The sequence below is a fragment of the Haliotis cracherodii genome, unplaced genomic scaffold (genome assembly GCF_022045235.1).
Source record: "Haliotis cracherodii isolate W230 unplaced genomic scaffold, xgHalCrac1.p SCAF_5, whole genome shotgun sequence".
Classification (NCBI taxonomy): domain Eukaryota; kingdom Metazoa; phylum Mollusca; class Gastropoda; order Lepetellida; family Haliotidae; genus Haliotis; species Haliotis cracherodii.
Window position 1 is genome coordinate 1541967 of NW_027266308.1, and position 14630 is coordinate 1556596.

The 14630-nt window shown below is 44.5% G+C and overlaps 1 protein-coding gene across 1 annotated transcript; it reads left to right on the plus strand.

The window, feature by feature from the left end:
* Positions 1-3592: 3592 nt before the first annotated feature.
* Positions 3593-5631, plus strand: LOC139443128 (cytochrome P450 1A2-like). The gene has a single exon (XM_071224076.1). The coding sequence runs from the start codon at positions 3595-3597 to the stop codon at positions 5110-5112; it is 1518 nt and encodes a 505-aa protein (XP_071080177.1). The 5' UTR covers positions 3593-3594; the 3' UTR covers positions 5113-5631.
* The last annotated feature ends 8999 nt before the right edge of the window (positions 5632-14630 follow it).

Sequence of the window (14630 nt, forward strand, 5' to 3'; positions counted from 1 at the left end):
GTCAAACATACACACAGGGCGCCAACCATGTTATTTTGGGAGAATTGTTACAATATTTTGAACTTTAATTCTGCAATTAATATGAAAAGAAAAATATTTAAAAAATTCCCAAAAATTGTGCCTGTAAACAAAAGTAAGATATTAACCTCACTGCAGTCATTGTCACATATACAAACCATTATTGATGCCCAATATTTATTTACGGTAAACCATAGAAAGAGAAGACAGCGGACAGAGAAACCATAATTCCGCGCAGTTAGCTGCATACTCTCTAATCATGCACTTTCTGTGTTCAAATGGCAACAATAATAATGCTCCAACTTGCAGTCGTCTAGCCACGGCCGATACACGTAGCCCTCGTATTCACCACATGCCAATCAGTCGATATTATATCCACAGTAAGCACACTTTCAATCCGCCAAGAAACAGCCAACCCATATTTCAAAGTTGGAGTGAGTTTGCCCTTTAACTAGATTACAACTGCATAACACACTACCGAGAAGACATGAATTGTCTCCCTTGATAACAACCACAAAGTTGGAATGGAATTTATGTACCAGTGCAGAGGTGCATAGTGCTACAAGGTGGTGCTACAAGGTGGTGCTACAAGGTGGTGCTACAAGGAGGTGCATGGTACTACAAGGCGATGCTACAAGGTGGTGCATGGTGCTATAAAGTGGTGCTACAGGGTGGTGCATGGTGCCAAAAGGAGGTGCTACAAGGCGATGCTACAAGGTGGTGCATGGTGCTACAAGGAGATGCTTCAAGGTGGTGCATGGTGCCAAAAGGTGGTGCTACAAGGTGGTGCTACAGGGTGGTTCTACAAGGAAGTGCATGGTGCTATAAGGTGGTGCTACAGGGTGGTGCACGGTGCTACAGGGTGGTGCATGGTGCTATAAGGTGGTGTTACAGGGTGGTTCTACAAGGAAGTGCATGGTGCTATAAGGTGGCGCTACAGGGTGGTGCACGGTGCTACAGGGTGGTGCATGGTGCTATAAGGTGGTGCTACAGGGTGGTGCATGGGTGCTACAAGGTGGTGCTACAGGGTGGTTCTACAAGGAAGTGCATGGTGCTATAAGGTGGTGCTACAGGGTGGTGCTTTGTGCTACAAGGAGGTGCTTCAAGGTGGTGCAGGAAGCCAAAAGGTGGTGCTACCGGGTGGTGCATGGTGCTACAAGGAGGTGCTTCAAGGTGGTACATGGTGCCAAAAGGTGGTGCTACAAGGAGGTGCATGGTGCTACAGGGTGGTTCTACAAGGAAGTGCATGGTGCTATAAGGGGGCGCTACAGGGTGGTGCATGGTGCTATAAGCTGGCGCTACAGGGTGGTGCATGGTGTTATAAGGTGGTGCTACAGGGTGGTGCATGGTGCTATAAGGTGGTGCTACAGGGTGGTGCATGGTGCTATAAGGTGGTGCTACAGGGTGGTGCATTGTGCTACAAGGTGGTGCTACAAGGAGGTGCTTCAAGGAGGTTCTACAAGTTGGTGCTACAGGGTGGTGCTACAAGGAGGTGTATCGTGCTACAAGGAGGTGGTACAAGGTGGTGCTACAGGGTGGTGCTACAAGGAGGTGCATGGTGCTACAAGGAGGTGCTACAAGGTGGTGCTACAGGGTGGTGCTACAAGGAGGTGCATGGTGCTACAAGGTGGTGCTACAAGGAGGTGCATGGTGCTACAAGGTGGTGCTACAAGGAGGTGCTACAAGGAGGTGCATGTGGTACAAGGTGGTGGTACAGAGTGGTGCTACAAGGTGGTGCTACAAGGAGGTGCTACAAGGTGGTGCTACAAGGAGGTGCTACAAGGAGGTGCTACAAGGTGGTGCTTCAGAGTGGTGCTACAGGGTGATGCGTGGTGCTACAGGGTGGTACATGGTGCTACAAGGTGGTGCTACAAGGTGGCGGTACAGGGTGGTGCTACAGGGTGATGCGTGGTGCTACAGGGTGGAGCATGGTGCTACAAGGTGGTGCTACAAGTTGGTGTTACAAGGTGTTGCATGGTGCCACAGGGTGTGCATGGTACTTCAAGGTGGCTGTGGTGCAACAGGGTGGTGCAACAGGGTGGTGCTACAAGGTGGTGAACTGTACGCCAGCAGTTGTTGAACTCGAATGCGTGCAGGCGCACTCTCTTGGTGTTATACACGATTTCCCAGAGATGAGATAAAGGTGCTGATATAGCGTCCCATATTTTCACCTCATGCCATCCCCTATTCTACTATTTGTGCAAGTGAGGCATACACAATTTTTCAGTTCTAATGTAAGCAATATTCCAGCCACAGCACAACAGTCTGCTCACATATGAGCCTGGAGCAAACAAACTTGTGATTGATATTGACCCGAAGTCATCACTAATTTGAACACACCCACCTATCATAACCGACACAACCACTCACCACACCCCATGATACATACACGCACAGCCTGTCCCACGACACCCACCCACCCGCTGAAATGTGTAAAACCCTCCCCCACCCCTCACACACACACACACACACCCTCTAAAGAAATGGATCCGTCTCTGGGAGTTAGGTAAGCGTTGTAAGGCTTCACCTCCGTTTGACCTCGATATCGCGCGCAAAGCAGCCTGGCGCGTTTCATGGGCTGGCATTCACTTGACACATTCGACACTCTCCGAGCAGGGCCATCGCAGCGATAGGACAGTGCCTCCTGACGAAACACTGTGAGTACTGTATATTGCACAGTTGTCTTGGTGTGCATTGTCGTCAGAGCAGTATTGGTCCTGATTTTATTAATGTCATTGTATGCATATTGTTACTGTCAAACACACGTCCATGTAGCGTAAACATTAACTTATATTATCAAAATCTGACCGCCGTAACCCAATAATATATTTGACTTTCAAGTGTGCTATGAGACCAGTCTTACTATGTTCAATCACTGTAGATTAAGCTTAATACTGTCCTCGGAGATGCAGAGAGAAATTTGGCACTAAATGTTTTGAGGTGGCATTAATTTATCGTGGTATGTGTAGATATTTATAAAACTATGACAGTTTGTTCATAGTCAGTGGAAGGATGGGCTCTGATTGAGTAGCGCTGTGCACTATGTCGGGGGAGATGGGGGCTGGACTAGAAATCGTCTGAATGCTCATCGACACATTCTTGCCAGACACCAAACGTGACAGATTTAGGGGTGGTTTTGTACCGATATGAGGCGGGATCACTGTGACTAGAAGAGCGCTACTGCACATTGTCCATGGGATGGTGACTTGACACTACGACCGAGGCAAAATATTAGCGCCAATAGTTATGCTACTTGCTGCTTGGGCAACATGCTTCTCCACGTTTTTGTCTTTTAAAACGATAACGCTCTTTCCCACCACGCACGTATTGCAATATCCAGCCTGGTGTCCTGACCTTTCTCCAATAGAGCACGTCTGGGACATAATCGGGAGAGGTGCTAGTGTCCCCTTCTTTTAGGGAAGTATATTCACACGATAATGGCAGATATTTACAAGTATCTGAATTGAGCAGAGCTAGAATGATATCACATATAAGAATGTTCTACTTGTCGATCACTACTCGTCTCAAGCTATGCTTATACGCTCTTATTTTATTTCTCCTTTTACAGGATTAAAAATGGATTCCTCATCTTCCCCAGTTAAACTGATGTCAACACTTTTGAAGTCAACAGAAATGCAGGTTGGCATGGTAACCTTTATGGCGTCATTGCTGGCAATGAAAGTGGTGAAAAAGTTTACCTCTGACCTGAAACCCCCTCCTCCTGGTCCCTGGGGGTTTCCTGTTATTGGACACCTCCCCCTACTGGGAAACGAACCCTACGTGACCTTCATGAAGATGAAGGAAAGATTTGGAAACATCTTCCAGATCCAGTTGGGTAGTTGGTCGGCCGTGGTTATAAATGGCAAGCAGGCCATTAAGGAAGCTCTACATAACTCTGGCGAGGACTTCTCTGGTAGACCCCAGTTCTTTTCCGCACAGATTATTAGCAACGGTGAAAGTATTGGCTTTGGTGAGTATGGCGAACAGTGGAAAATTCATAGGAAAATTGGCCAGAAAGTCCTGACCGAGTTCGCGAATGCCAAGTCAAATCCTATAGAAGATATGATTCACGAAGAAGTAGACATTCTCGTGGATGACTTCATGTCTGAGCAGGGAGCTACATTCAACCCTCGGGATTACATCTACCTCTCCGTCGGTAGCGTCATCTACCAACTGTGCTATGGCAGACAAGAAAACATCCGGGAAGACAAGGATTTCGCTGATTTCATATTAAACTCAGCTGCATTCGTGGAATTCGTCAGTGCCGGAAACCCTGTTGATGTCATGCCCTGGCTCCGCTATCTCATGCCCTGGAAAGTGAAGGCATTTTCAGCCCTCATCCAAACAAGTATTGACGCAAGTGAAAAGAAGATCAGTGAACACAAAACAAACTTCTCAAGTGACAACATGCGTGACATCACGGACAGATTGATATCTGTAAGTGAGGAAGACTCTAAGCTGTCCAAGGAAAGGATTTTGTCTACGCTTAACGACCTCTTTGGGGCAGGTTTTGATACAATTGCTTCAACCACCAGGTGGATGTTACTGCTGATGGCCGCCAATCCAAAAGTGCAGAGGCGGGTGCAGGAAGAACTGGACGACGTTGTTGGCAGCGGGAGACGACCCAGTATCCTGGACAGAGGTCAGCTGGTTTACACCGCCGCAGTGCTCCATGAGATCAACCGGTTTGTGGCACTGGCACCTCTCAGTCTCCCTCACCTCACCACCACCGATACCAATCTCGGGGGATACAGTATCAACAAAAACACTGTTGTCTTCATCAACCTGTACTCCATGAGCCATGACCCAGAAGTATGGGGTGATCCGCATGTCTTCCGACCCGAGCGTTTCCTTGACGCTTCCGGTGAAATCAACAAGTCCCTCCTGGAGGAGTTCCTTCCCTTCTCCACTGGTCGGCGGAAGTGTCTTGGGGAGTCTCTGGCCAGGAACGAACTTTTTCTTTTGTTCACTGGAATCCTACAGAAGTGCAGCATCTTGCAACCACCAGAAGTGAAGGAATATAGCATGGACGCCAACAATGGATTAACACGGCAACCTCTGCCCTACCAAGTACAGGTCCAGCTCAGGACCTGACTCGCCACTGACCCAGCATTCTTCTAATGGACAAAAACCTGAAAAAATTCATGAACTGGACAATGATCTGTCCCGTGGGTTCCAATAATAATCTGCTGTATGAAGAGGGACAAAGGGCACAAACCTTAAAACCATAAAGAAATTTTGAATGGTGGAAACTAGATTTTTATTGTCAGTTAACTCACTTGCCTCGGGAAGATGACTCCAACCAGGAATCCACAGGAGTCGAGATATACACAATGAACTACAAAATAGTACAGCTACTCGGAAGACATGGAATCAGTTTGAAATCTGCTCTTAGTCATATATGCAGGAGTTGTCTCTTTTCAATACCATGATGTTGCGGTTCTACATGCACAGCTACACTCACAATGCGTCGGCTTAACAGATGTACATGTATATTTGAACTGTTGCTGAAATTCTTACCAATTATATTTGTACTTGGAGACAAAAAGTGGTTGGTGTCAACATCAATCAAAGAACCGAAATACTCATATTGATTGAAATCGAGAAATACTTGTGTTTTATGTGACAAATGATTATATATAAATTCTTAATCTTTTAGTTCGTTTGTTTGTTTGTCGTTTGTCGCTGCACAATATTTCAGCTATATGAAGGCAGTTTTTATATAATCGAGTCTGGACCAGACAACCAGCTTTTTGGTATCATTTTAATCCTTGATGTGGCATTCAGTAGGTATACCACAATGTACATCAGAATGTTGGAATATTGTTAACGTGCATAGTGGCCCCTGGATGCTGGATGCAGAGGCACAACATCTCTTTATTATTGTTCATTCAAGGTGAATGACTCTAGCAGCGTCATCCAGCGAAACAGCCTGTTTCTGTATCTTCTGATGCACTCTCTAAGACTTCACGCTGTGACATAAGTGAAGTACTGTTGAAAGTATCGTTGGTTAGCTGTAAAGTTCCTGGCCATGTTGTACAATTGGTGTACCTCTTGTGGCTGCACTAACCAGTCTCTTCTCCACGGCAGTTGTTGGTCATGTCCAAAGGCGTACGATTTCCCCCGGATGGTAGCTCAGGCTGATGATGGAAGACAAACATTCTTGGGTGAAGACATTGTTGATGGGATGAAATAAGTCGAAAGGGTACATATTGATAATAACGTCACAGAACGCACACCAGGTCCCAGTGGCCAATGTTCCTGGTGCAGAGACCCGCTCTGTCACTTACATGAAGACAGGAAGTCGGACGTCAATTCTTTGATGTCGACGGCCTTGACTAGCTCACAATCCGTCCACTTCTGTCGATGATCTGGACTTGTCTCCTGATTGATGTTGTTGTTGTTGCTTTAAGTGTTTAAGAGGTCGCCTTCTGCCTCAGCAATATTGGCTGACCTGGCCCTCTTTTGGACTCATGTTTGTGAGAACCCATATCTATTGCAGTATTTAATATCAACATAATTTAAGTTTTTGTATTGATATGATTTCATTTTTTCTTTGGATGCTATGTTTACATGCGTTCAAGTAGCTTTCGATCTCTTAGAAATAGCGTTAGTTTGGCCTTCGCCATTGCAACTCTTGGCTTTAGGAGATATACGACAGATAGCGGATCCTACTGCAATTCTTGTTTTAACCGAGCCTGGGTTGGAGTGTCGTTTTGACATTCCAATAGCAAGTGAGCAATGGAATCAGGTTGCAAGATGGACATAAGGCGTGAGATGGCTATTTTAACTTTCCTTTCATTTGAGTAAGAGTATGGCGTTTGGTGAATCTTAGGTTGAATCTTGTATTGGCATCTGTCCCGTACTTTCGTCACACTTGGCTTGCCATCTTTGGGCTATGGAAGCTGTCTTTGCTCTCGGAAGTTCCGGTATGATTTTAAGTGCATTATGAACTGACTCCAATTCAGCAGTAAATACTAACTGACCATCAGGCAGGCGAACCGAATGTGCTTGGGGCTTGGAGCTGAGGATATGAATCCCACGACCATCACTGTTGTTGATTTTTGGATCCATCAGTGTATATATGGGCCCAGCTGTCCCAGGTAGTGTGAATTTTAGTGACAGCTATTGATCGTTGTAGGGCTGTTTTTTCTTTATTTTTAGTGACTTCTGATGTTAAAGCAGTGTCAACTTTGGGAGTTTGTGAAGTCCAGGGAGGATGTAACTCTTTGCAGTGACATTCTTGTGGTTTGATGTCATCACAATTGTGACTTCATCCGAAGTCACATACTATTATCCCAGATGCCAATAGTGAGGGATTTTTTTCTGAGCTAGGGCTTCATCTCAAGTGTTTTTTGTCTTTATATCTTTTTCATCACAGGTTTTTTTCAACCTGGTGAGTTTATTAGATTTGGATTCAGATTGCTGAGGAGGTGTTTTATTTATGCATTTGTTGACCAAGCGTTTTGGACATTTCGGCGCCAAGGATGAATTACCCTCTTTTTTGCACTACACCTAGTGTTGCAGTTTTCTTTGCAAGAAACTCGGGAGCAGTCGTTGTACTTGGGTGGCTGGTCGCATGTTTTTTGGTATGTCCATAGAGCATATGGTTTGTGCATTGGATTGGCCTTTTCCTGTATGGCATAGTTTCTATGTCCTTACCACCTAGATTAAGATGGTCGGGTACATCTGACTTTACTAAGCCAGTTTCGGTTATCCCAATTTAGTTTGATTTTGTTAATGCTTTTGGGCATGTCAATTGATTCTGTGAGATTGTCCCCGACGAATAACGTAGCCCCCTCCACACTTATATATTCTAATGAGATTTTTATGCCTCATCTCTTTGGCAATATCTTGAGCTGTTAGAATCTTATTACGATCGTGTGAAAAGTCTGCGCTAAAGACTACATTTTCGCATTTGGTTTGTGACCTTCTGTTCTGTTGTGTCTTTGAGTCTGATCAGACCATTCTTTGTCTTTTTTGTTCGATTTTAGCCTTGGGTGAGCTGGATTGAGGTTGTTATCGTTTAAGCATGCCTTAAGGCACTATAATCGATTCTTCTTTGTTTTAGTTCCGGAGAACCATTTATATATTTGTGTGTGACTTGTGTATTCGTATCATAATTTTTGCAACATTAGATACAATTAATCTAAATGCATTATTTTATGTACAGTTTACTCTTATTAAGTGTTAAATGTCCTTTGTGTTTATATAATAGCTTTAACCTGTTCACCAATTTTTGGGGGAAAGAAATATTGTTTAAATCAGTTCCGGAAGACGTGAATCTGTCCTAAAACGGTCAGGGACATTTCGTGTGGCTTGACTATAAGTCATGTTTGACCGTAGTAAAGGGATTCCCTTTAGATGGGTTGGGCTGACCATTTCGAGAACTGGGCCCACTTGCACAAATCAATCTTAGCGCTACGACTATTGTAAGCCTATGTTAAATTATGGGAGTTACGATCATCTCAGCGCTAAGATCGCTTTGTGCAAGTGGGCCCAGGTCTGGTTCTCTTGAGAGTTGGGCGGATTCTCAACATTTGTAATTTCTGGACATAAATCATATTTGTCAGTCCCATGGGCCTGGGTGATTTACGACCGTGCAATTTAAGCTGGTGAGCGAACCGAGCTTGTCGGGCGCGGAGGGTATACGTAGATAGGCGAATTACGTAACGTGGTGCAAGGTCAGTGACCCACGCACGTGTACATACGTTACGGGGGTGTTAGCTGACATTTAAAGATAGCGCTGGGCATTAAGGGTCCTGCCCGGAAAAGGGGGCTTATGTTTAGAGGGGATACGCCGAATGTTTGCAGTATACAAAAAGGATAGAATTTCGGTGCATTTTGAAACATATTGAAACAATAAGGTATTTTGGATAAACGAAATTTTTATAAAAATATTGAAAAGGTTTGCACCATAACAGTCAGTACTCGATTATCGGCGCCATAATGTCTGGGCGAAAGACGCCATGATAAACAAAACTCATATGGTGAGGCTGGGAGGAAAAGGGTTAACCATTGACGTCAAGATCGTTGCACTATAATAACGACATGAATGCACAGTATCAACAGGCAGGGTAACAACAAGTACCATCTTTTAACGTCTTATGATAGAAGGCGGCCGGAGATCGAACAGATCCAACCTCCGCTCACTTATCAGACGTTGTATCCACGAGACCACGGAAACGGCCTATTACACCAAAACGGCTTAATCAAACAACGTATATTTTCAGTCGAAAAATGATTTCGCGTCCCACTGAGTGCATTTTACATCATAAAGTTAACCAGCAAAATGAGAATGGCTAAACTAAAACACATACTTGCATGAGTTGCGTCCCTTTGTTCGCCGGATCCGCTAGTTGGGGATATGAATAGAGAGAGATGGTTCATCGATCATTGATCGGGTCTCTAGTGTTAAGAATTTAAACTTTGAAACCCTGGATCCACCTTTGTTTTAGATTGAGAAAATGTTACCACCAAAACAGGTTGCGTTATCTATTAAACGTTTTTCCACTTAAGAAAGTATAGTTTGTGTATTTTCTTTCACCTTCATGTTGTTTAGTTCCAACTCGTTTCCAAATCCAATCATCCCGGAACGGGACGTTGGTGTAGCCTAGTGGTTAAAGTGTTCGCTCGTCACGACGAAGACCCTGGTTCGATTCCCCACATGGATATAATGTGTGAAGCCCACTTCAGGTGTTCCCTGCCATGACATTACTGGAATGATATGAAAAGCGGCGTAGAACCAAACTCACTCATTCACCCACTGAGGTATTTTGGACAAAAAACATCATAACGACAGGTACTTACGGCTTGAAATCCCTATTCTACTCACCGTTATTACATTATTATTATATTGAAACTGTACACCAACAACAACTGTGTAACTCTAGTGCGTGCACGCACTCTTTCTTGACGTTATATGGATACACGATTCCCCAGAGATGAGATAAAGGTGCTGATGTAGCGTCCCATATTTTCACCTCAAGCCACCCCGTTCCAGTCCCAGCTATTGATGTTCAGCCCCCCACCCCACCCCTCCCCCACCCCCTCCCCCACCCCTTGAAAGGAGCATATGGATGTAGCATGTGATGTTGATGGCATTGAAATGACATACATAGAAACTGGGTTGGTAGGATTTTTTTACTCAAAACCTTTCAATACATACATTTGAAACAATCGGAACCAATGCATGTAAAAGCTATATTAGTTTCAACAGAGGTCTAGTCTCAAGCATCGACAGTGACCCCCCCCCCCCCCCCCCCCCTCCCCAACACACACACACTGAAACGCGCTCTCTCGATCCGCCTATGTATGTTTTAATACGGCTGCTGTATTTACGTTAGCTCAATTTGACACACCAGCCCCAGACCTACGCAATGATTTGTTTATTCAACAATTGCCACCGTATCGTGAGGAAGGTCACCGTGACCTAGCAGATGTCACAGTTCACGATTGGTCTGTAGATAACAACCCCTGTGCCATGGAAACTGTGCGTAAGTGGGTCAGTCGACCTTGCAGAGAGCTTTGAGGCGCATTTATTGTTGAATGGGGGGTTGTGAAAATATTAATGTTATTTCACAGGAATCTATGGTCCTGATTTAATAGATGACATTTCAATGCATATGTTTACTGTCAAACGCACTTCTATGTAGTGTGCACATAAACTTTTATTATCAAAATCAGAACGTTGGACACCAGTAATAAATTTGACACTCAAGTCTGCTATTAGAACCATCTTAATATCTTCTATCACTGCAGATTAAGCGTCATTCTGTCCTCGGTATTTCGAACGCAGGTGCAATGAGTAATTTAACTTTAACGTTATGTGTCACATGTGTAGATATTTGTTTAACAAATATTTGTAAAACTATGACAGTTTGTTCATAGTCAGTGGAAGGATGGGCTCTAATTGAATAGAACTGTGCACTATGTCAATGGCGAATCCAACATTTAGAAAATCCTCTCTCGGTAGGGGTTATTATCTATAACATACTACATTTGGTTTACTAAAGGAGAAGGGGGGGGGGGGGGGTCCAGTCACCCTGGACACCCCCCTCTTGATCCGCCTATATAGTTTAATACGGCTGATGTATGGATGTTAAGGCAATTTTACGCACTTGCCCCAGAGGAGTGTTTTCACTTTGCCAGCAGCTATTGTTCTAGTTTAAAAATCAGTAGCCCGTGATAATCCCTACAACAATGGGGATTAACACTATAGACTGTTTCACTTTCATTGACTGACTATAGCCAAATGTATGTAGTAGTATAGGTATTTATTAATTATTAATTAAAATTACATTTATGTACACATGTACAAATTGTCAAGCGATAAAATACAGTAGTTTGTATTGATACACAATATGTATGCAGTAATATAGGTTTTTATTAATTATTAATTAAAATTCCATTTATGTTCAGATGTACACATTTTCAAGACAATCTAATACATTTTAGCTTGCCAAATTTATGTCTGGCTACAGCAAAATCAATTAGAGTCCAACAAGGTGAGATACAGCATCACCATACTCGGTGGGAGATTTAACATGTACACCAGCTGCGAGCAGTCTCTTCTCTCTGTCTAGTTTGTCTTCCAGCTGGCGGTACTTCTTCTTCCTTGGTCTCAGTGTGCCACCGTTATGTAACTGCACGATGGTCACTTCTGTAAAGTTTTGTTCATTCTTGATCATGTTGATGAACTTGTATACGTTCGGGTAGCAGGCAGCGAGCTTCGACATCTTGGAATGCCATCCCTCGACGTGGTTAGTTGTTCTAGAAACCATACAGCCCTTAATCTGGGAGGGAAACTCAAGTCTGGCGGCATTCTGGGCGGCAGCCTCGAAGTCTGTGAAGATGAATGTGGGCTGCTGGCTGGAGATTCAAGAGGCTGGCTTTCTGCTTGAGGATATGGAACAGTCTCTGGTACGTAGTTTGTTTCTTATCAGGAAGCAGTGCATACACCAGAGGAAACATCTTCTCGTTGACAAAAGCATGGGTGGAATAAATCTGGTAGAAGAGGCTTTGGCACATGCTGAAAGTTCCATCGCAGTAATTGAAGTCTGGTGTAGCAGGGTGACGGATGTTGTCTGCTGTTGAAAAGATCAGGAGCTTGTTGTCAACTTCTGCATGGAGGAGGATGTTCTGGCCTCTGGTGGTCTGTTGGTAGATGTCAGGCAAGTTGATGTTATGACGCTGCTTGGGTAAAGGTGGTCAAGTCTTAGCTCTGGCACGGTAGAGACTGGCACTGACACTGTACAGGGTTGGTACAGTCACAAGAACCTCATCGACCTCGGAACATCTCAGCTCTAAAAATAATAAATAATACAAACAAAATACAACGATATCACCAGATGGTTACAGTAGAAACTGAAAATGTCATTTGTTACACTTACTGTTCATCTCTTCTTGATAGATACTAGGCACCGGCCTAGGGTCAATTTGAACTGTATCTATCATGGAGGCAAGGAAGACGTCGACTTTCAACTTGGCTTCATCGGGAAGATGGTTATGGATGTTCCTGTGGGTGGTGATGAGATTGTTGGCAGTGTTGATGGTTGCAGGACATGCAGCCTTACAACACCTCCAGTGCACTGTGTCTCGTCTTCTTGTCTTGACTCTGAACTTATGTCCACCATACATTAAACTCTGTCCACCTCGCGAATTAGGGATGAACTTAACGGTTACCTGTGCATTTGCCATTTTGCAATAAATTCTCAAATGGCACCTCGATATATATACTGAACCAAATTAAAAACTTCACAATCCTAAAATTTTAACATTTTGACCAGTTATCATTGTGGGCCCTTATTGTGTTTTTAAACAGTAATGGCCACGTATTGTCTTCAGATAACAGCCGTTTTTGTGCAGGTGAATCGATCAAAATAATGTGCACAGCACTATAGTGGCAAAAGTGGTTTTTCACGTGCAACTGGTCACGTGGCCATAATACCGCACGTGTTTTCAGCCATACTTGTTACTTGTACTTGCCACGCCTTTCAAATGTCCAACGTGAACTTGCCATCGGCATGTTGCAGACGGGAACGTCCGTAGCTGAAGTCGCAAGGACGATGTGTTGGAGTCGACAGACTGTTTATGATTTACAGACGCGTCTACAGCAAACGGGTACCACCGTTGATCGCCCTCGACCAGGTTGACCACGTGTGACGTCACATGCAGAGGATCGTCAGATTGTCTTACGTCACCTCCGTTACCGATTTTTGACGGCTACATCAACCAGAAATGAACTGTTTTGGGGTAGACTGAGTGCGCAAACTGTTCGAAACCGTCTGCGAACTGCTCACCTTCAAGCACGACGGCCACACTGCGGGCCTACTCTGACTCAATTTCACAGACGTCAACGTCAATTGTGGGCACAGCAACACTTACGATGGACTCGGAGGAAATGGAATCAAGTCGTCTTCAGTGATGAATCCCGATTTAATCTTCGATTTGCTGATGGTAGGGTGAGGGTGTGGAGGCGCCGGCATGAACGTTACGCCCAGTGTTGTGTACAGGAAGTTGACAGATTTCGAGGCGGAAGTGTCATGGTGTGGGGTGCTTTCTGTGGCAATGCACGTTCCAGGCTTCTTGTCATCCATGGCAACCTCAACGCTGCTGCTTACCGCGACCAGGTACTGGCAGCACATGGACCCGGTTTGATCTTCCAGACCCACAATGCCAGACCCCACACAGCAATTTTGACAAGGAATTTCCTTCAGAATGCGGGAGTCAACGTCATGGACTGGCCGTCAAGGTCTCCCGACCTCAATCCCATCGAACACGTCTGGGATGCTCTTGGCAGAAGTCTGCGCACTCTCCAGAACCAACCACAGAATTTGCAAGATCTTGGCACCCTTTTGCAGCAACAATGGCGTCGTCTTCCCAATCATGTGTTCACAAGCATCACAAGGTCCATGCGGAGGCGTTGTGTGGCAGTTGTCAACGCAAATGGTGGCCATACACGCTACTGAACTTGTGTGCCATCAGATTCTCGTGCTTTGGACTTATGATTTAAACTGTTGATGTTATAACCGAATAGCGTAGGTGCTGGGAACACCACCGTTAATTAAAATCCTTCTTTGGACATTAATGATAAAATATTACCTTCTCTGAAACATTTGTCCGTTGATGATAACATTAAACAATTTAGCCATATCTGTTAAGCTGAACACAGTTCACTTCATGAGTTAAGTTTGGCTCACAGTGGGTCACAGCTAAGTCATCAAGGAGCTCAGATAATCAGAACAGGCTATAGCTGGCAAGTCACTGGACCGTACAAGTTAATCTCCCCAGCCTGCTGGCAAAGTGAGAGTACACCGCCCCAGACGCAATGATTTGTTTATTCAACTTTCTGTTTATTCACCGTCTCTGTGCGTAAATGGGACACTCGACATTCTCAGAGCTTTGAGGCGTTTTCATTGTTGATAATATACTCTCCCAAAAATGAAGGGGTCGTGAAATATATATGTAATGATCGGTTGTCAGATTGTTTGTTTGTTTGTTGTTTGACGCCGCACTCAGCAATATTCCATCTGTGTGACCACGGTCTGTAAACAATCAAGTCTGGACCAGACAATCCAGTCATTGACATCATGAGCATCTATCCACGCAAT